The sequence below is a fragment of the Leucoraja erinacea genome, chromosome 5, assembly GCF_028641065.1.
Source record: "Leucoraja erinacea ecotype New England chromosome 5, Leri_hhj_1, whole genome shotgun sequence".
NCBI classification, from domain to species: domain Eukaryota; kingdom Metazoa; phylum Chordata; class Chondrichthyes; order Rajiformes; family Rajidae; genus Leucoraja; species Leucoraja erinaceus.
Window position 1 is genome coordinate 18,367,846 of NC_073381.1, and position 20,535 is coordinate 18,388,380.

The 20,535-nt window shown below is 42.8% G+C and overlaps 2 protein-coding genes and 1 long non-coding RNA gene across 6 annotated transcripts in view; 2 read left to right on the forward strand and 1 right to left on the reverse strand.

Moving 5' to 3' along the window:
* LOC129696991 (uncharacterized) overlaps positions 1–16,431 on the forward strand; it is a 29,872-nt gene extending 13,441 nt beyond the window's left edge. Inside the window, exon 2 of the long non-coding RNA XR_008723429.1 lies at positions 13,605–16,431. This is a non-coding gene — a long non-coding RNA (uncharacterized LOC129696991). The remainder of the gene's footprint in view (positions 1–13,604) is intronic.
* arid4b (AT-rich interaction domain 4B) overlaps positions 1–18,084 on the reverse strand; it is a 136,630-nt gene extending 118,546 nt beyond the window's left edge. The window contains exons 1-3 of one of the 3 annotated variants that reach the window (XM_055635149.1): positions 17,744–18,084; positions 16,795–16,860; positions 535–645 (exon numbers count right to left, since the gene is read on the reverse strand). In XM_055635149.1, the coding sequence (XP_055491124.1) occupies positions 535–645; positions 16,795–16,800 (117 nt within the window). In that variant the 5' untranslated portion in view covers positions 16,801–16,860; positions 17,744–18,084. The remainder of the gene's footprint in view (positions 1–534; positions 646–16,794; positions 16,861–17,743) is intronic. The other 2 variants (XM_055635148.1, XM_055635150.1) reach the window with 2 other exon arrangements.
* Positions 18,085–18,265: 181 nt separating this feature from the next.
* ggps1 (geranylgeranyl diphosphate synthase 1) overlaps positions 18,266–20,535 on the forward strand; it is a 47,750-nt gene continuing 45,480 nt past the window's right edge. The window contains exon 1 of one of the 2 annotated variants that reach the window (XM_055635151.1): positions 18,266–18,559. The gene's annotated coding sequence lies outside the window, so the exon portion shown is untranslated. Of the gene's footprint in view, positions 18,560–18,585; positions 18,707–20,535 lie in introns of those variants that run through there. The other variant, XM_055635152.1, reaches the window with a different exon arrangement.

Consider the following 20,535-nt stretch of genomic DNA (forward strand, 5'->3'; position numbering starts at 1 on the left):
GTAGTTGTGCATTTTAAGTGCTACAATGATTATTTGCAGATTATAAGTTAGAAAAGTTATTATACACTAAGAATCATAAGTGAGCCCTGACATATTTACATAAGGCGACCAGCATCCCACAAGTAATGACTCAGCAGATGACAGAAAACATTTACACATGCAGCAAAACAAGATTGTTGGCAAAGTACAACTTTATATCAGGATCCAAAGTACATTTTATGTCATTACATAAAATTATTACAGTGATTATATTGATACAGACACAGGTCCAAATGGAAATGTCAAAAATAATGAAATAAATGTCTTCTCTTCTGACATCACAGCAGTATGTAATATCACTGATTAGGTCTGAATTATTTCAAGGATTGCAGCTTCTTTCCCTAATTTACAAAAACCTTTTAATGTGACCACCTTAATCCATATGCTTCCTATTTCTGGCACTACATTTAACCTGGGCACTAATACAAAGACAGGAAACATAACAAAAGCCAAAAATTTGAACCCCACATTTCTTGTTATCAATAAGTTACATACCTTAACTTTCACAAGCCTTTTTGCTGTCTTGATCTTGGCTTCACAGAATGCTCCTCTGTATTTAGCACTCACATCAGTACCAACTGTTAGATAAGGAGGTTCATCGATTGCCTTTAAAAGTAAACAAAAGCATACTTCAACATCAGTGGTCCAGTTAGCTGCAGTTAAACAGAATGCAATGCACAATATGCAACTTCTGCAAGAGCTATCTTCCTACTTGAAATGTGTTGAGAACATAATCTGAGCCCATCAAAGATGGCAAACTGCAAGTTGGGAGTGCCTGCTTCCCATTCATCTTGGTAGAATATTAAAACAACAGAGTATTCATTCATGTTCCATTCCCGGTTGGTGAAAGTGGAAACAGCACCTTACACTGCAACACGATTATGCGCTGGAACACTAAACAGAGTACAACCTAGGCACTAGAACTTCAGATTCTAGAACTTACAGGAGTAACAATCAAAACAATTAATTACTCTATGTAGCTATCTCAGTAAGCTTTCAAATCAATGGTTCTTTATAAGCTATTTGAAAAGATGGCATTGTCTCAGTTTCCTTGTTAGACTCGGAACTCAAAATCAAAAATGTTACCAGCTTCTTCCCAACTTTGATTTCCCAGCTGGAAATATTCATGAAGCAGTAACTGAAGGAAACATACCATTTGAAGTTATCATATTTTAGTTGTAAACTGCAGGAGCTAAACATTACAGTTTGTTACCATCTGATTTTTTTCAGTCTTTGAGTCCCTAACAAGTAAAAAGAGTAACTTATACCAAAAACAAACATAAGGAAAAAAAAAACAGATATTTAAAGTGCCCAATAAATGAAATGTAATTTCTCTTGGGAGGGTGGTTTTTCCAAATTTGTAATTGTGTCATTTTCAGTTAAACAATTGGAGAAAAATATTGAGGTTGATGGTTTGTGGAAATTAGCAATTTTGTTCCCAATTGCAATTAGAAATACTCCCTGTCATCAACACTGATTGGAACATGACCTATCAATATTTACCTTCCTACATTGCCTCAGAACTCCAATGAAAACAACAAAGCACATTCCAGCATCACACTCAATTTTTACAACAATATCCAGGTCCTGCAAATAGACACAAAAATGCTGGAGTAACTCAGCAGATCAGGGAGCATCTCTGTAAAAATGGATATGTGACATATCAGGTCGTGGCTTTTCTTCAGACTGGTCACCTATTTATTTTCTCCAGAAAAGTTGCCTGGCCTGCTGTTACTCAAGCATTTTGTATCTAATTTTCCTTATAAACTAGCATCTGCAATTCTTTTCTATATCAAGTTCTGCAGCTAATCTTAATTTACGTGAACGTAGCAGCCGACACACTCGTTACACTGAATCAGTTAAGTGGGTGTGTAAAACCACTGTCTGCAACGATTACTTTCCAAACATTCTGCTGCAGCTCAGTTGGCAGATTATTGGTTCAGATCCACTTACGTAGGAAACTCAAGTATAAAAATAAGACTGATAATCAAATGAGCCAGATTGAACTCTTTTGTATGAAACTTTTGCTTCCAGGTGCCCTCCAAGACAGGAGAAATTCCATGGCATTACTTATTAGAAGCGCTAGGGAGTTCTCTATGGTGTCCAGGCCAGATCTCAATCAGAATTGCAAAAACACATTATCTGGTTATCAATCTTATTATTTGAGTGTAAATGTGCTGCCGTATTTCCTACAACATTGACTGCACTTCAAATAAGTTCTTCATTGCCTGAAGAATATCTTAAGACATCCTGAAATTATATAAGAAGCCACAGAAATTGAAGGTATTCTCTTTGTTCAAGGTATGCATTTGTTCTGGATGGATGAGATTTAAACAATCACTGGTTTATTGTGGTGACCATTTTAAATGTCAATAAACTAGGAGATTCCAAAAATGTTACCCATGATTTAGCAATGCAATTGAGTGATCACATTCATTTTTTTGTAAACACAACTCTAGCTGTACTGTGCACTCCCATACTTTCAGAATGCAGCAAGCACCCAGTTTCACAATTATAACATACTTCCAAGACACACTGTGCACAATTTTAAAGCCAAACGTTAATTACAAACGCAATCCAGATACAGGTGCACAACCTTTTATCCGAAAGCCTTGGGACCAGACACTTGTCGGATTTCGGACATTTTCGGATTTCAGAATGGAAGATTTTTAGCGTAGATTAGGTAGGTAGCGCGGGCGGCTTGAAAAGTCTGGAGCAGCTGCCTCCTCCCCGGAGAATCATTGCATAAATGTTAGTCAGTTAGTTTGGAGGGATTTTATGTGGTGGTGGTGGTGTAGGGGTGAAGGGGGAAACTTTAATTCTTAGTCCCCTACCTACCTGGTCGGCGACTCCCAACCTCGCGGAGCTGGGGGCTCCGTCCGGCCGCGGGCGGCGCCGTTTGGAGCTCCGACCCCGGCAACTCTACCCCTGGCTGCGCGGCTCCAAATCCAGCGACGCTCCGCGATGTTGTGTGTCGGCGGCCACAGCGCTCCGGAACTTGCCGCACGGCGACCCGGTAAGGCATTGCCCGCACCCCGCTGGTGCGGAGCTGGGGCGTCCGGCCGCGGGCCACGCTGGATTTGGAGCGCCTCGCAGCCAGGGGTAGAGTTGCCGGGGTCGGAGCTACAACCGGCCACAGCGCTGCGGAGCTTACTGCACAGCGACCCGGTAAGGCATTGACCGCTCCCCGCCTCTCCGACCAGGTAGGGGACTAAGAATTAAAGTTTACCCCTTCACCCCCTTCACATAAAAGCCCTCCGAACTAACTGACTAACATTTAAGCAATGATTTACAGATGTTTAAGCGTCTCCCGGTCTCCAGGGAGGAGGCAGCCGCTGCAGTAGTACAGACCTGGGTTGACCGTGGGTCGTTTTGGGTCAGGTTTGGCGCCAAACGCGAGCTTTGGTGCGCAGACGACATCTGGAAAAAATGGCCGGTTTTCGGAGCTTTTCGGTTTCTGGAACACCGGATAAAAGGTTGTGCACCTGTATATTCATTTGTAGTGCACCTTTCTCTTTCTTGGGACAGCTAATGCTACAGAAGGACTTTTTGGAACAAGGACACTGCTATAACATGGGGAATGCAGTGACCAACATAATCACGCATAACAATGAAGCAATCTGACTTTGAGATACATGTTGAGTCGATATGCATGTTGAGCCAGGATTCACTACTTTCCACCTCAGGGATGATAGTACTGCCACAGAACCACTAAAATTAGAGTCCTCCTTGTTGTACTTCATTGAAAGGGCTTAGATTAACACAATTAAAAGTAATGCTGTATATTTAAATCATCACATTGAAAACACAGATACAACTTTTATATCTGAAATGTGCAGACGGTGCCTGGCAGACAAGTCAGGGAATTGTGGCGAGATTTTGAAGAATTGTAGTTGAAAATATTCTATGCATTATATCAAACTGGAATGTGGGTTACAGATTAGTTCCTGTAATGGAAATTCAAAACCTGTTCTTTGATCCCTATGAGTGACATCTTCTAGAATGACCTGTTTAATGGATATGGAACAAATCGGACTGATGAACATTTACCAAGGGCATGATGTGCTATCTACCAGTTCCACTGGTCCACACACCATCTACTTTCAGAATCATCAATCTCTTCTTCCCAAATTTCCCACCTGAATACCTGTTGGAGCTTGAGGATAGCGTGAAAAACGAGATTTTTTTCCTCACACAATAGGTGAAACTCTCCCATTTAAACTTATTCATGGTCAAAGTCGAACACCGATTTTCCGGGAAGTGATGGTCCGCATATCCCTATAATCCGGAAAGTTTTTTTCGAGAGCACAGTTGAAATTCCCTGAGCGGCTACAGATGGCATTGTGAATGGCCAGCAATCTTTCCTGTTGTGACCCTTCATCATGAAAGAATCAACTATACTTTGTCTGAAGAAGGGTTTCGGCCCGAAACGTTGCCTATTTCCTTCGCTCCATAGATGCAGCCATATAACCATATAACAATTACAGCACGGAAGCAGGCCATCTCGGCCCTTCAAGTATTTCAACAATTTCTCGTTTTCAGGTTTGCCATCAACAGTACTTTGCTTATGTACTAAACTTATTTTTGAATTTAGAGCAAATAGCAGCGACATAGTTCAATGATTATTACTAACAATATAATCATATAACCATATAACAATTACAGCACGGAAACAGGCCATCTCGGCCCTTCACGTCCATGCCGAACACTTATTTTCCCCTATTCCCATCTACCTGCACTCAGACCATAACCCTCCATAGAAACATAGAAAATAGGTGCAGGATTAGCCATTCAGTCCTTCGAGCTTGCACCACCATTCGATATGATCATGGCTGATCATCCAACTCAGTATCCCATCCCTGCCTTCTCTCCATACCCCCTGATCCCTTTAGCCACAAGGGCCACATCTTACTCCCTCGTAAATATAGCCAACGAACTGGCCTCAACTACCTTCTGTGGCAGAGAATTCCACAAATTCACCACTCTCTGTGTAAAAAATGATTTTCTCATCTCGGTCCTAAAAGACTTCCCTCTTATCCTTAAACTGTGACCCCCTAGTTATGGACTTCCCCAACATCGGGAATAATCTTCCCGCATCTAGCCTGTCCAACCCCTTAAGAATTTTGTAAGTTTCTATAAGATCCCCCCTCAATCTTCTAAATTCTAGCGTGTTCAAGCCGAGTCTATCCAGTCTTTCTTCATATGAAAGTCCTGCCATCCCAGCAATCAGTCTGGTGAACCTTCTCTGTATTCCCTCTATGACAAGAATGTCTTTCCTCAGATTAGGAGACCAAAACTGTACGCAATACTCCAGGTGTGGTCTCACCAAGACCCATTCCTTTCCCGTCCATATACATAACCAATTTATTTTTAAATGATAAAATCGAACCTGCCTCCACCACTTCCACTGGAAGTTCATTCCACACAGCTACCACTCTGAGTAAAGAAGTTCCTCCCTCATGTTACCCCTAAAATTTTGTCCCTTAATTCTCAAATCATGTCCTCTTGTTTGAATCTTCCCTACTCTCAATGGAAAAAGCTTATCCACGTCAACTATGTCTATCCCTCTCATGATTTTAAAAACCTCTATCAAGTCCCCCCTTAACCTCCTGCGCTCCAAAGAATAAAGACCCATCTTGTTCAACGTTTCTCTGTAACTTAGGTGCTGAAACCCAGGCAACATTCTAGTAAACTTCCTCTGTACACTCTCTATTTTGTTGAGATCTTTCCTATAATTTGGCGACCAGAATTGTACACCATATTCCAGAATTGGCCTCACCAATGCCTTGTACAATTTTAACATTACATCCCAACTTCTATACTCAATGCTCTGATTTATAAAGGTCAGCACACCAAAAGCTTTCTTTACCACCCTATCTACGTGCGATTCCACCTTCAGGGAACTGTGCACAGTTATTCCTAGATCCCCCTGTTCAACTGCATTCCTCAATTGCTACCATTTACCATGTACATCCTATTTTAGAAACACAGAAACATAGTAAATAGGTGCAGGAGGCCATTCGGCCCTTCGAGCCAGCACCACCATTCATTGCGATCATGGCTGATCGTCCCCTATCAATAACCCGTGCCTGCCTTCTCCCCATATCCCTGGACTCCACTAGCCCCTAGAGCTCCATCTAACTCTCTCTTAAATCCATCCAGTATTTGGACTCCACTGCCCTCTGTGGCAGGAATTCCATAAATTCACGCCTCTCTGGGTGAAAACGTTTTTTCTCACCTCAGTCTTAAATGACCTCCCCTTTATTCTAAGACTGGCCCCTGGTTCTGGAATCACCCAACATTGGGAACATTTTTCCTGCATCTAGCTTGTCCAGTCCTTTTATAATGTTATATGTTTCTATAAGATCCCCCCTCATCCTTCTAAACTCCAGTGAATACAAGCCTAGTCTTTTCAATCTTTCCTCATATGACAGTCCCGCTATCCCAGGAATTAATCTCGTGAACCTACGTTGCACTGCCTCAATCACTGCTTTTGATTTGTCCTGCCAAGATGTAGCACCTCACACTTATCAGCATTAAACTTCATTTGCCATCTTTCAGCCCACTCTTCCAAATGACCTAAATCTCTCTGTAGACTTTGAAAATCTACTTCATTATCCACAACACCACCTATCTTAGTATCATCTGCATACTTACTAATCCAAATTACCACACCATCATCCAGATCATTGATGTATACGACAAACAACAGTGGACCCAACACAGATCCCTGAGGCACCCCATTAGTCACCGGCCTCCAACCTGACAACAGTTATCCACCATTACTCTCTGGTATCTCCCATTCAGCCACTGTTGAATCCATCTTGCTACTCCACTATTAATACCCAACAATTGAACTTTCTTAACCAACCTTCCATGTGGAATCTTGTCAAAGGCCTTACTGAAGTCCATATAGACAACATCCACCGCTTTACCTTCATCAATTTCCCTAGTAACCTCTTCAAAAAATTCAAGAAGATTAGTCAAACATGACCTTCCAGGCACAAATCCATGTTGACTGTTGCTAATGAGACCCTGTTTGTCCAGATGATTATATATATTATCTCTAAGTATCCCTTACATTAATTTGCCCACCACTGACATTAAACTAACAGGTCTATAATTGCTAGGTCCCTTTTACTCTTAGATCCCTTTTTAAACAATGGAATAACATGCGCAGTACGCCAATCCTCCGGCACCATTCCCGTTTCTAATGACATTTGAAATATTTCTGTCATAGCCCCTATTTCTACACTAACTTCCCTCAATGTCCTATGGAATATCCTGTCAGGACCTGGAGACTTATCCAATTTTATATTTGTCAAAGTGTCAGTACTTCCTCTTCTTTGATCCTCATAGTTTCCACAGCTACCCTACTTGTTTCCCTTACCTCACATAATTCAATATTCAGCGGCTCAGGATCTCTGGGGAAGACGGATAATTGACATGATGGTGACATAGACTGATTCAGTCAACTGAGTTATGCCAGCATTGTGTTGTTTCACTTCAAAACTAAGCTCCGATGTCACTGGCTAACACCCCTCCTGTTCACCAGCGAGCCCTTCTTCACCGGTTCATGCAGCTAACATTTTCTTCAGCGTGCCCCCTCAAGCAGAACACGTTCAGTCTCTCACCTGCTGTCATTTCCAAGGTGATGTCGGCGACTCCAGCACAGGAGACGGCGGGGGGAGGAGAGGAAGGAAGAGGAGGAGAGGGATAGGACCCAAAGAAAGCTCTGTCGCCAAAGGCTACAACACAAATTACTGCAGCCATGTGAACTGGTGAAGAAGGGCTCGCAGGTGCACAGGAGGGGTGTTAGCCAGGGGTGTATTGTTGTCTCATTATCACATGACCTCTGTTGGCCTCGAAAAACAGATAAACCGGAAAGGCTCTGAATGTGCCAGAAAATCGGTGTTCAGCCTGTACGATTGCTTTTCGAATATCGCTTTTGTTATTTCTATTTAGCTCAATCTAAACAGCAGTCTGTGTGTGGAAATACTAATTTAATATCAGCTAGAAATAACAGCCAACAGAAAAGCCAAGTACTGTATCTCTTTGGTCTACGTATTTTGTGACAAATGCAGAATCTCTCTCCACTATTTTCAAGTTTTATCTCATTTGGACCTGTATCCGAGATGTTTATTACAATTCTCATATAGTACTGCAAATTGTAGCATGATCCAATCATGTAAATTGGAATAAACAGCGGTATGTTTACCCCCAGATTATTTTTTCACATTTAGTATTCGGCACAAAGTCAGCAGACTAATCAAAGTACAATATGTCAGAGAGATTTAAATCAGTACTATACAGATTTGGTAATAACTTAACAGCAAGCACAGGTTCTTCCTTCTGCCAATATCACGCAATGCTTGTGTCAGTCAACAACCGAGCAATACAGACAACTTCAGAATCTCAAAGTACTGAAGAAAATAGCTCAAGCACATGCCCATTGTTAACAGACTAATTATCTTAACCAATACCTTTGAGATCCATGTTTTTCATAAGATTTAATTTGTTTTGATTATTACATTTCTTATCTGTGTGAATTGCGTTTACGGGTTTGTTAAGCTGTTGCAAATAAGAATGTCATTGTTCTTTTGTCAGTATGTATGACAATCCAACACTTAAATCTCTTAATTGCTGCCCATAATTTTAAACTATAATATTAAGAATTCAGAACACTCACAATTCCAATTATAGTATATAATATTAGCAAACCGATCGGGAAGACTAGACTCATTAAAGACACAACTTACAGTTCTATAGCATCTCCCACAGCCTCAGCTCATCTTAAAGTGCTTTATAGGCAATGTGTAGTTTTATGCTGTGGACATATTGCAATATAGGAAACATGGCAGTCAATCTGTGCACATTATGATCCCTCAAACAGCAATTTGATAATCTCCAGACAATCCATCTTTGTGATGTTGAACGAGAAGTTAATTTTAACCAGGATACAGCATAATTGGTAAACTTTCTCATAATAGTGCTATCAAATCTTTTACATTACCCAGAAGGCCAAATGTAAAACAAATATAGAAAAGGTTATACAAGCGGGTACAATCACAATGTGTAAAAGACATGAACAGGTACATGGATAGAAAGGTTTCAGAGGAATATGGGCCAAATGCAGACTCCATGACTAACATTTGCTCCCTTGGGTGAATGCAAATTCTTGTATGTTCACTACAGTTCTTGTAATGAAGGCACTCACAAATGTCAGCACTTCTAATTGTTCAGTAAACATTTTGCAAAAGCCATATCCGTCTCAGTCTTGCAAGTAAATCTGATATAAATGGGCTAGCAATTTTCTGTAATTTGTAAACAGGATCCAAGAACTAGGTAATTACAGGTCGAGATACATATCAAAAAATTAGTCTTTCAAACCAAAGGATTATACGTGCATGTTAAACAGCAAAAAAAATAGCATGGAATTGACAGAGCACTCTAAATCTGCCAAGTCTAGTCATAAATAGCGATTATCAAGCAAGCAGCCACCTGGAAGACGAGATTCTAAGGACGTCCTAATCCTTGTTGTCACTAATAAAGATGCTTCGCATGAGGCTGAACTTCCAAGTGAATAATTCATCACATTTTCTTTCTAATATCCCTCCATCACAGAAGTCATTCAAAATAGTATCAACAAATTGCTGAGATCACCATTTACCACAAAGGCAGCTGTATTCCTGAAGACCTGCGCTCCGGAACCTGCCATGCCTCAAGCCAAGCTCTTCCAATACAATAACTTGCATTCACTCAAGGCAACCAATATTAGAATTGAGTTATACAATATGGAAACAGCCTTTGGTCCAACATGTCCTAAATAGAGAGGGTGGCACAGTGGTAAAGTTGCTGCCTTATAGCGCCAGAGATCTGGGTTAAATCCTGACTATGACTACAATCTTTACGGAGTTCGTACATTCTCCCTGTAGTGTGTAGGATGCGAAAGTAGGATAACATAGAACTAATGTACGGGTGGTCGTTGATTGGCCTGGACTCCGTGGACCAAAGGGCCTGTTTCCATGCTGGTACACAAAAAAGCTGGAGAAACTCAGCGGGTGCAGCAGCATCTACGGAGCGAAGGAAAAAGGCAACTTTTCGGGCCGAAACCCTTCTTAGATGCTGCTGCACCCACTGAGTTTCTCCAGTTTTTTTGTGTACCTTCGATTTTCCAGCATCTAAAGTTCCTTCTTAAACAAACTGTTTCAACGCTGTACCTCTCAAACTAAAGTTGTATAATTTGGGAAATTACCTAGCTTTGTCCTGACCAAAAAAAGGAGGAAAAGTACAATATGTACAATTGGGCATTGAGAGGAAATATTCCATTTGCTGGAGTCATACCTCACATGCAGGCTGTGGTTATTGGAGATTAATTATTCTAGCTCTAGAACACAATTACAGGAGTTCCCAGAGCAGTGACTGAGGCCTAACCATCTTCAGTTATTTCATAAATAAACTTTTTTTCAACAAAAGCTCAGATATGACAATTGCACAATATTCATTCCATTCAAAACTCCACAGCAAATGAAACAGTCCATGCCACATGCAGCTAGATTGTAATGGCATTGCACCATGGTCTGATGGTGGCGAGCAGCATTTATGCCACAAAAGTGCTGAGCATCACTATGTCCAACAAGAATATCCCTGCACATATCTTTGACTTTAATGCTATTAACATCAGAATTCCTAATCTTCAATATCCTCAGAGGATATATAATCATTTGGATTGTCATCACTACAAGAACAGATATGAGGCTTGGTGATGAGCAACTTATTGCCTAACATCAAGCACTCAAGGCACAAGTTATGATGAAATAGTTTATCTTGTTTATACTGAGGTACAGTGAAAAGTTTTGACGGTTATGGTATCCAATTAAATCAGATAATACCCAGGCACGTGCCGTCAGGGTAGGTAAGGTAGGCACGTGCCAAGTATCTTGGGAAACAAAGAGAGAAGATTGGAGCTCTATTTGTGTACTAATAACGTGGTAAGTATATTTCTTGGTGCTTTACGTTTTTAAATACCGTATTTCCTGGGGTGGGGGGGAGAGCTCCTTTCACAGCGTTTGAGGGGTCTGGCCCAGGTTAAAGTTGCGGGGAGGGCAGGAGCGTTGTGAAGGAGGGGATCGGGGCCAAGTAACCCACTTGCGACGCTCGGGGGAGTGAATTAGCTCGGGTGGCTGCTGGGACCGGACAGCCCCTTCTGCCGGTCCCCGCTCACCTCAGGCAGTGCTCCCCGTCTGAAAACCTCTCTCCTGTCAGCCGCTTCCCGCAAATCCTTAAATTCCGACTGCGCGATCGAGGGACCAATTGAGGCAATTCGGCTGTGGGAATTTAAGGATTTGCAGGAAGCTGCTGACATGAGCAAAGCCGGTGAGAGGTGTTCAGATGGAGAGCACTGCCAGAGGTGAGCGGGCCGACAGAAGGCGCTGAAGTGGCGGCCAGTTCTGCTGTCGGGTCCCGGCGGCCGCTCGCTGCCATCCAAGCTGCTTCTCTCCCCGGAAGTGGCAGCCAGTTCTGATGTCCGTGCCCGGAGCGCTGCGGCAGTGGTGAGCGAGTGAGTGAGTTACTGACATAATCCCCAACCCCCTCCTTCTCAACACTCCTGCCCTCCCCGCATCTTTAACCTCTGACACTGACTCTCCACACACTGTGAAAGGAACTCTCCCTCCAATTGGTCCCTTGAATTAGTATTGTCATTCAATAAGATGACAACTGATTCAATTTGTCCCGCTGTGCTCCCTTTTTCCCCACCATCTCTTCACCTGCCATCATCCACCACCCATTCAGTAATTAAAGGAAAGAGATTTAGAAGCCTTGGGAAAATTGAAATGTTACTTATTTTTATTTTTTATTTTTACGGAAACAACAATCTGCACATGCGCGGTTTAAGATTTTTTTTTTTTTTAAAGCCGACTGACTGCCTACCTTGAGTAATTACTCACGGCAAGTGCCTAATAATACCATACGCACATACAATCAAGTCAAATACAATGGGTAAGCGAAGACACAGAGGGCAGACTATAGCTCTCAGCATTATAGCACAACAGTTCCAGAGACAACATCCAATGTATGCAATGAGGGAGATGAGAATAAACTGTGCAATAGTTTGAGGAAGGACCATTTAAAAGCCTGATAACTTTATACACCTTTATTTTAGTTATCACATGTACCAAGGTACACTGAAATTCATTTTTGTATACAGTTCAGTACAGTATCACTATACACAAGCCCTTAGATACATCTCGGATAAGCATCTCTGATACAGTACAGGTGTATACACCGAGCAGTGGAACACTGAGATAGTATTAAGCCACGGTGTCCTCTACTGCTGGCTGTTGGATGGTCCTCCTGTGGCCCACTCCACCGTCGAGGCACTGCAATGCTTCCTGCAGGCGGTCTGCTTACCGGCCCTCGTACCACTCCTTCCACTCTGGGTGGGTGAGCCGGCCAGGTTCCCAGGGTCCTCATGGCAGGCGAGCCAAACCTTCCAGCCGGATCCAGCTGTTCCTGGATCTCGTGACTCTCAACCATTTCCATTTTGGCACCATTGATGCCGATGGGAGTAAGTACTCCACCATTCTTCCGTATTCCACCATGCTTCCTGGTCAGTAAATGTCTCTTACAACTTGCTAAATTTGAGGGAGAGGTTGCAAACCTGACACCTGTGACTAAGTTCTATATGCCTGTACTGAGTCTCACCATTGTTCCTGATCTGACCCATGAAAGTGCTGTCATCAGCAAACGTGAAGATAGGAGTTAGATTCAAATATGGCTACGTTGGCGTCATTATATAGTATAGTATACTGAGAATGCATGCCTGCGAGCATCAGCGCTGAGAATTATTGGGGAGATGATCATCTATCCTCACCGATTGTGTTCTGTGGGTCAGAAAATTGAGGATGCAGTGACAGAAGGGGGTCGCCAACTCCTACATCCAGGAGTTTGGAGATGCATCTGTATGCTATTATGGTATTGTCATTATGGCAGAGTTGTTTTCTAGAGTTACATTGCCTTGTGGTCCAAAGACAAACTTAGTGCCAGGCAGGAGACGAATGCTGTGGACCTGTTGTGACAATATGCAACTGAAATGGATCAAAGCTGCCTGGGAGGCTGTAGTTAATGTAGGCCATCACTAGTATTAAAGCACTACACGATGGTGGATGTTAGAGCCACTGGACGGTAATCATTATACTTTACTTTGGATTTTACCAAAGTCAATTAACCTACAAACTTGTACGTCTTTGGAGTGTGGGAGGAAACCAGAGCACCTGGAGAAAACCACGCAGGTCACTGGGAAAACATACGAACTCTGTACCGACAGCACCCGTAATCAGGATCAAACTCAAATCACCGACCCAGAGTAAGGCATCAACTCTACCGCTGCGCCACCATTTGCTTGGTTCTTTTCAGTACAAACTTTGTTAGAATTTCTGGAAGAATTCTGGTGGGGCAGATACTAGACCCGTGAACCTTTCGAAGGAAAATGAACACCAACTTTAATTCAAGGTTTCTTCTCTTGGAAAGTAAACATGTGCTGTTTTTTTTCCATTTTACTTTAGGTGCCTCCTCAAAGCTGACCAAGGTGCAGCAGTGACATCCTTACCATTCCTTGCTAATGATCCCCACAACCCATTCTACAACTGAAGACAGCAGCATGGATGCGAGAATAGAAAAGAAGCATTATATCAAATGGAGAATACTGTACAAAGCCACCACAGAAATACTTTCATTAAAATGCAAGAGTTTTGCATACTTCACATTGCACACTCACCTGAAAATAAATAACAAGTTATTGGTTAAATTCGTCCTCCATCACACCAACTGACCTGATTATCCAGGCCAACACTTAATGTAGTACCGAGATGACAGCTTAAAATACTTCATTGCAGCCTGCGGTGGGGTTTGTAGTATGTTCAAATTCACACATTTGAGCAGTACAAGCCTGGCAACAAGAGGCAGAGCCTAGACCTTTAAAGAAGGGATTTCATTTCTACAGTGATCTCAGCTACTTTACTGTCAATGCAATGCATTTGACGTGCAGAGACTGTTGTGATATCGGCAACATGACTTTCAATTCCCATAAATAGCAATTTTAACAGTGTTTTAACATCCTATCTGATATCCTTCTCACATCTACAGTTTGGTGCAGTCGGATAATAGGCAAGGTACTGGACTGGTATTCGCAGATCTGGGCTTTTAACTGAGAGGCTCAAGTCTGAATTCAACATGATCAGCTAGGTGCTTTGAAATCAAGTAATTAAATGAATCTGGAATTAAAAACTAACGATCAATGATTGTGATCCTAGACTTATCAAACTATCATTAAACTCATCTAGTTTACTAATCTTCTTCAGAAAAGAAAATCAGCTGCTCCTGCATAGACTGGACTAAAGGCAACTACAAACCACAGCAGGAGCATTGATGCCTTACATCCTGTATCTCTAAAGTTCAAAGCAACCTGAAACGTCACCCATTTCTTCTCTCCAGAGATGCTGCCTGTCCCATTGAGTTACTCCAGCTTTTTGTGTCTATCTCAGAAAAAGAATGATTAGCAATAAATGCCAGTGACATCTACATTCTACGAAAAAATAAAAGTACACTGCCTGTTTCAAAGAATCATCAGACAGGACTTTCTGCACAAACTCAGAAGTGAAAGTATAACTGAATAAATCACTGCTAACAGGTTGGCTTTGATACAAATGAAATATCAGTGCAGCCAAAAACATGCCAGTACAATCAACCCCTTTAAACCCTTGACAAGCAATTGAGCTCATTCTCCTGAACTATCAACTCACCAATAATTTTCAGAATAACCGAGGGCTAACCAATGCTACAATGGTCCTCCCTAAACACACAAATGTATGAAGAGCATACACTCGGTTGTTAAAAAACACCTGAAACAAGAAGCAGTGAGAATGCCAGAGACCGCAGCATATGGTCTCTTTGTTCTTTTGGATATTCTGTTCTTTCCATTTTCTCTGTATCCTTGCCCTGTTCTTATACAACAAAATATCCAAATAACTTCCGCAAAAGCTCAGAAAAAGTGGTAGACTTTTAAGATCACCTCAAAATAGAATGGCTTAGAGGGAATTGTGAGCTTTGGGCCAAAACATAACGTGGTCTCTGACAGAATTCGAGAACTCTCAGACGATTCTAGAGGTTGGAAGAGGTCACAAAGAAATGACAAAGAGAAGCCTCAAGTGATGCTCTAAGTACTCTAGCATTGTCAGAACGGGAGTCAGAGTGATGAGAGAATGAGAACTGAGAAAAGCTCGACAATTGTGTGGCTACCTGATTTTTTTCTTTCTCTGCCACTGTAAGGGGTAGGGTAAACAATAATCTGACCTGCAACAAGTAATTCATGCTAAGGAGACCACTGAGGTTAAGACCAGTTAACCTTCCACGAGGGATACAAACACAATGATTCATCAAGGCAGGGGCTTCTAATGAGCACTATATGTGCAATGTTACTGTTACAACAGTTTGAAGATGCTCAACATGATGCTAAAAAAATGTATTTATACATTTTAATGTGATTAAAACATACACTAATGTCATAACTCACAAATTCCTACAATAAGACAGCGACTAATCTGATATATTAATGTAGTGGTGGGATTTAAACCAAAAATATTTAGAAACTGGAATGCTGGAACTATTTATAGACTTTTAAAACATTTTAGCATAGTGCACTCTGACCTACAAGTCATTTTGACCCACTCTGCTATGGCAAACACCACTCCCATTGGTCTGCAGGCCACTGCAGGTGTTTCAGCCAAGGGTGACAAACCTATTATTTTGGAGAAATCTTAAGGGAAACTTACCTGATCAGAATCACAAATGTAATTGTAATTACGCACAAAGCTTGCTTCTGTGCTATTTACTTATGTATTAAGAGCAATGTTTCTGTTAAATTCAAAAGAGTATGAATCAATCAGGTCGGTCTGTCTGTCTATTACCCACAATTTCCATAGAAATTTGTGGAGGTCGTTTGAGGAGTACTGTATGGTTGTTTCTCTGTACCCTGTAGAAGTAAATAGACAAAGCAAGAGCCGGCTTCGGAAGCTGGTTAATAGAACATAACAATGACTAAGAACTGTTTTTTCTGTAAAGCGCCGCGGAACCGAAACTAACCCTGAGTAACCATTTGCAGAAATACAAGCACTGGCCTCGACTTTTAATTCCGTCCCAGTAGCCTGCCGTTAAAATACGGTGTATGAAATACAAGTCAAAATAGGTTTATCTGATTACATTGTTTGCACAACTCAGTCGAAATTCTCTGCATCGCCTGAGAAGCTTCGCTTTTACAGAAAAACGCAGGTAGCGCAAAAATACCATTGAGACGTTTCAACCGAGTCTCAAGAAATCAACATACAAAAGGAGATTTTTTTTAAAAATCCAAACATTTAAAAACTAACGTAGCTTATACACACACCGGTTGAAGAAACAAACAACCCGATCATTCCGTCAGAAATGTCACTGCTTTACTTATACTGGCAGTTGGAGGAATAAAACGGTCCCTGTGTTACACCGCCTGAGCTAGCCGTAATGTTGCCGCACTAAATAATCAGTTTGTATTTGCCGTTGCTTTGTCATGCAGCATACTCCAACTACATCAAACACACAGCTGCAATGGGAAAACCCCAGTGCAATAACACGACATCCGAAAAAACATAATTAAACTACAAAACCGGTCGATTATTTTTTTTTTCATCAACCCGGAGGAAAATATCCAACGTTTTCTTTTACCTTCATGTTAATTCAAAATACACCAACAATCGGCGTCCGAAGCACGAAAGTCAACTGTCTTTATACCTAAAGAAAAAGAACACAAAAAAATCCATTTGGAAAAAAAGAACTGATCGACATCTCCTTTCAGGATCAGACTCCCCACCACCACCCCCCAACCCCCACATCGAGAATGGCAAGCGAGGCAATGCCAACACAGGATCATCGGTCGCAAGTGACGATGTAATTCCCCACATTATCTTTATCACCTCGCTTAGATCAAACGCTACCTTTGCCCAGCACATAGTCACAGCGCCGGAAAGAAAAGATGATGAATGGCGGATGGGTTGAAGTACATGGGATCAGGAGGGGTTGCAATCGTGCGGCTCAGACTGATGGAGCTGATGCGTTTCTCTCCCCCCCACCCCCACACTCCCCACCGACACTCTAGTTATGTCAATGACGCCATTTCAACCAGATCCCAAAGTTACACAGACTGCATCAGTGCCAGTGCTCGGGGAATGTGAGACGAGTTAAGAGGGCGAAGCGATTGAGGAGGAGAAGGGGGTGGGAAGATGGAAGAGGTCAAAAGAGAGTAGTAAGAAAAAAGCAGGTGAAGGGAGAAAATAGATAGATGGAGTCTTCTCAATCGTTAGCCACACGTACACAGAGCGGAACTGGCACGCCATGATCACCATTTAATTGCGAGGCGCTACTGGAGATCCCGCAACCCTCTCTCGGCCGAGATCAGAGCTTGCCAGAGCACCGACCGACACGGCTTGAAAGAGGGCCAGAGCCGCTCAGTGGCAGGCCTGGTCTTTCCTGTACTTCGCTAGGTCGCGCCTTGCAGGAGGAGGAGGGGGTCGCGGAGGTGATTTTGACACGAGTGCCCCTCGGACTCGCCGCGGCTGCTCATTGTTTGAACCGACCTCCCCCCTCCCACCTTGCCCTCGCCAGCTCCTCTCCTCACCGAATGTGTAGACTGCAGCAAGCAGCAACGTCGCTTCACAAGCCAGGGCCGCCCGCCCGCTGCCCGGCCCGGCTCTCGTTCGGCATTGGAGCCGCGATCAAAAGGGACGGTACCTCCTCCTCCTTCTTCCCCCTCGGAGCCGCACGCAAGGCCGACTAACTGCCGGGACTGACAGGGAATGCAGGCCGTTGTTAAAGCGCCAGCCAAAAGCAACAGAGAGGGAGCGGAGCGGAGAGAATAAAAAAAACACACACACTCGACCCCACTCAGCAACAAACAACCCTTCCCATTGGCTCGCCGTCACACGGCAACCACGGCACCAGCGCTCCCATTGGTGTGTCCCCTCCTCCCGCTGGCCTGTGCAGCACGGGCGGCGTCAAAGCCGCCGGGAGATGTAGTTCCCGTCTCCCCTCCGTCGCAGCGACTACATCGTCAAGGAACTACATCTCCCGGCGCGCTTTGCGAAGCACAACGACCCTAAAAAAAATCCGCATGCGCACTAATCAGGTGGGTGTCTTTATAAGAGATTCCTGCGCAGGCGCACTGATATTAGGATGGCGTATTTTTTGATGAACTAAAGTAGGGGGAATTGTCTGGGGCGATTACTCGGCGGTGAAGGGCGGCGAGTCGGCTCTTTCTTCCACCTACTGAGATGGGATATCGTGACCGTTGTTGCTCAATCGTGTTTTCAGACGACGTTGGATTGTTCCGTTAATATTATAACGTTTTTTTTTTAAATCCGCGATGAAATAAAATTAGAAAAAAAAGGGAGGCGAAAGCGGAAGTGGGAGCGCCGTGACCCGGACGCAGATGCTGGTAGGTACAAGGCGGATTTTATTGCTGCGTCATGTTGTCCAGGCTCCTCGAACACGACAGCTGTTCATCTCCACCACGCCTACACCACCGTCTACCGTTTGGATGTACGATCCCTGTTGTGATGTGGGTAAAGTTGAAGCCAATCGGGTACAGCAAGACCCACATACCTAAATACAATAGACACTATATAATCTTAAAACGCATCAAGTTCCCAAAATGGGTGGATGCTTCGATAAAGTGTTGAAACCTAGCAACGGGGTTGCGGGGAATGTCATGACGAGTGTTGATCACGACTTTAGGCCTGTACATTTCTCAGCACTCTACCAATTAAATGTTTCCTCACGAACTCACTGGAGTTACTGGGCTTGGTGTTCTCAGTCTCAGGGGTGCAAATTGAAGAGCAGCGCCTCCTATTCTACCTGTGTATTTTGTGGCATGAACGTTGAATTCGGGTTCCACAAATGTACACACATATTTCCCACATCACCCTGTTCCTTGCCACGTATCTTCCATTCTCCCATCCTATATTTCCCTCTCCACTGTCCCATTCTACCCATATCCCTCCCACTGTCATTACATTTCAAACTCCCTTCTTTATCTTACATCATTTTGTCTTCTCTTCACCTCCAGCCTTTGTCATTTCGCCATCTGCCAATCATGCACATATAACTTGCCACCACCCTTACTCTGTTCAGTCTGAAGAAGGGTTCTAACTTGAAATATGTGTCCATTCCCTCCACAGATATTGCCTGATCTGCTGCGTTCCTCTGGCACTTCAGATTTTTCTATAGAATCTGATGTCTGCTTTCCCCACTAGTCCATCCAATTCATTTCTTCGGTTGAACCATGTATTTTCATCTGACTACACTGCTCCTTGTAACTCGTGCTCTTTCTCATCCTTGCCTTATTCTTGCACTCTAAACTGTCCAGTGGATCCTTGTTCTTTTAGGTGAACATTGTTTCTCAATGATTCTTGAGATTTTGCATTATAATCTCCTGAGTGTACACAAAGGTATTTCAGATTTTTACAGTAATCTTCATTAATTAGTATCCCCCTTTGACTGTCTGATTCTCTCACGCTTATCTTCATAAATGTCACGTTGTATTCATGGCCATTTCTCAGTGCCTTGCTGTTCCTGCTTGTGATCATAGTGCATCACCATCCATGTGCATCTTCAATTTACCCCTCCCAACCTATGTGTATTTCCATTAGAAACATTTTGCCACTTATTCTGCTATAGATTCCATTCCAGAAGTCACAATTATGTAGCCTTTGGCCCTTCGATTACCATGGCACTTCTTCTTAAACTCTTTGCTCCCCAAGGGAGCATAGTCCATTGCCAAATGCCACTCTCAGACATTTCTGTAACTCCATTTCTCCTTCAAATTTGTAAGTCAGTGGGCTCCTGGCTTGTTCTTTTCCACAAGTCCACATTGTTTACTTTGTCTCTCCACCAGATGTTAAGTATTTTCCTAAGGCAGATGTTGATGAATGTTTGCAGCCTGTTTGTAGTGTGTTTTGTTTTCCATGTCTCTGTTCACAGCATCGCCTGTTTCACATTTGAGTTAAAGATGCGTATTTTGGTGTTGATTGAGGTGTTTTGAGCTCCAGACCTTCCTGAGCATGTTAAACATCACCCTAGACTTATTGATTCTACTTTTTACATCTGCCTCTACCCCTCCCATGATGTCCACAACACTGCCTAGGTATGTGAATGTTTCTACATCCTCTAGAGCAGTGCTGTGCATAAGGATAGGGTTGCTGGTTTTGGAGTGCATCCTCATCACCTGTGTCTTTACTGTATTGGGTGTTAGACCAAGTTTTGAGAGAAGCAGCTTGTGAGAGTCTGTCTTCTCCTGCATTTGTATTTGTGTGAAAGGAGAGCTATGTTGTCTCCAAAGTCAAGATCATCTAGCTGCTCCCACATTGTCCACTGAATTCCATTTATTTTCCCTTCAGTTGTTTACACCATGAG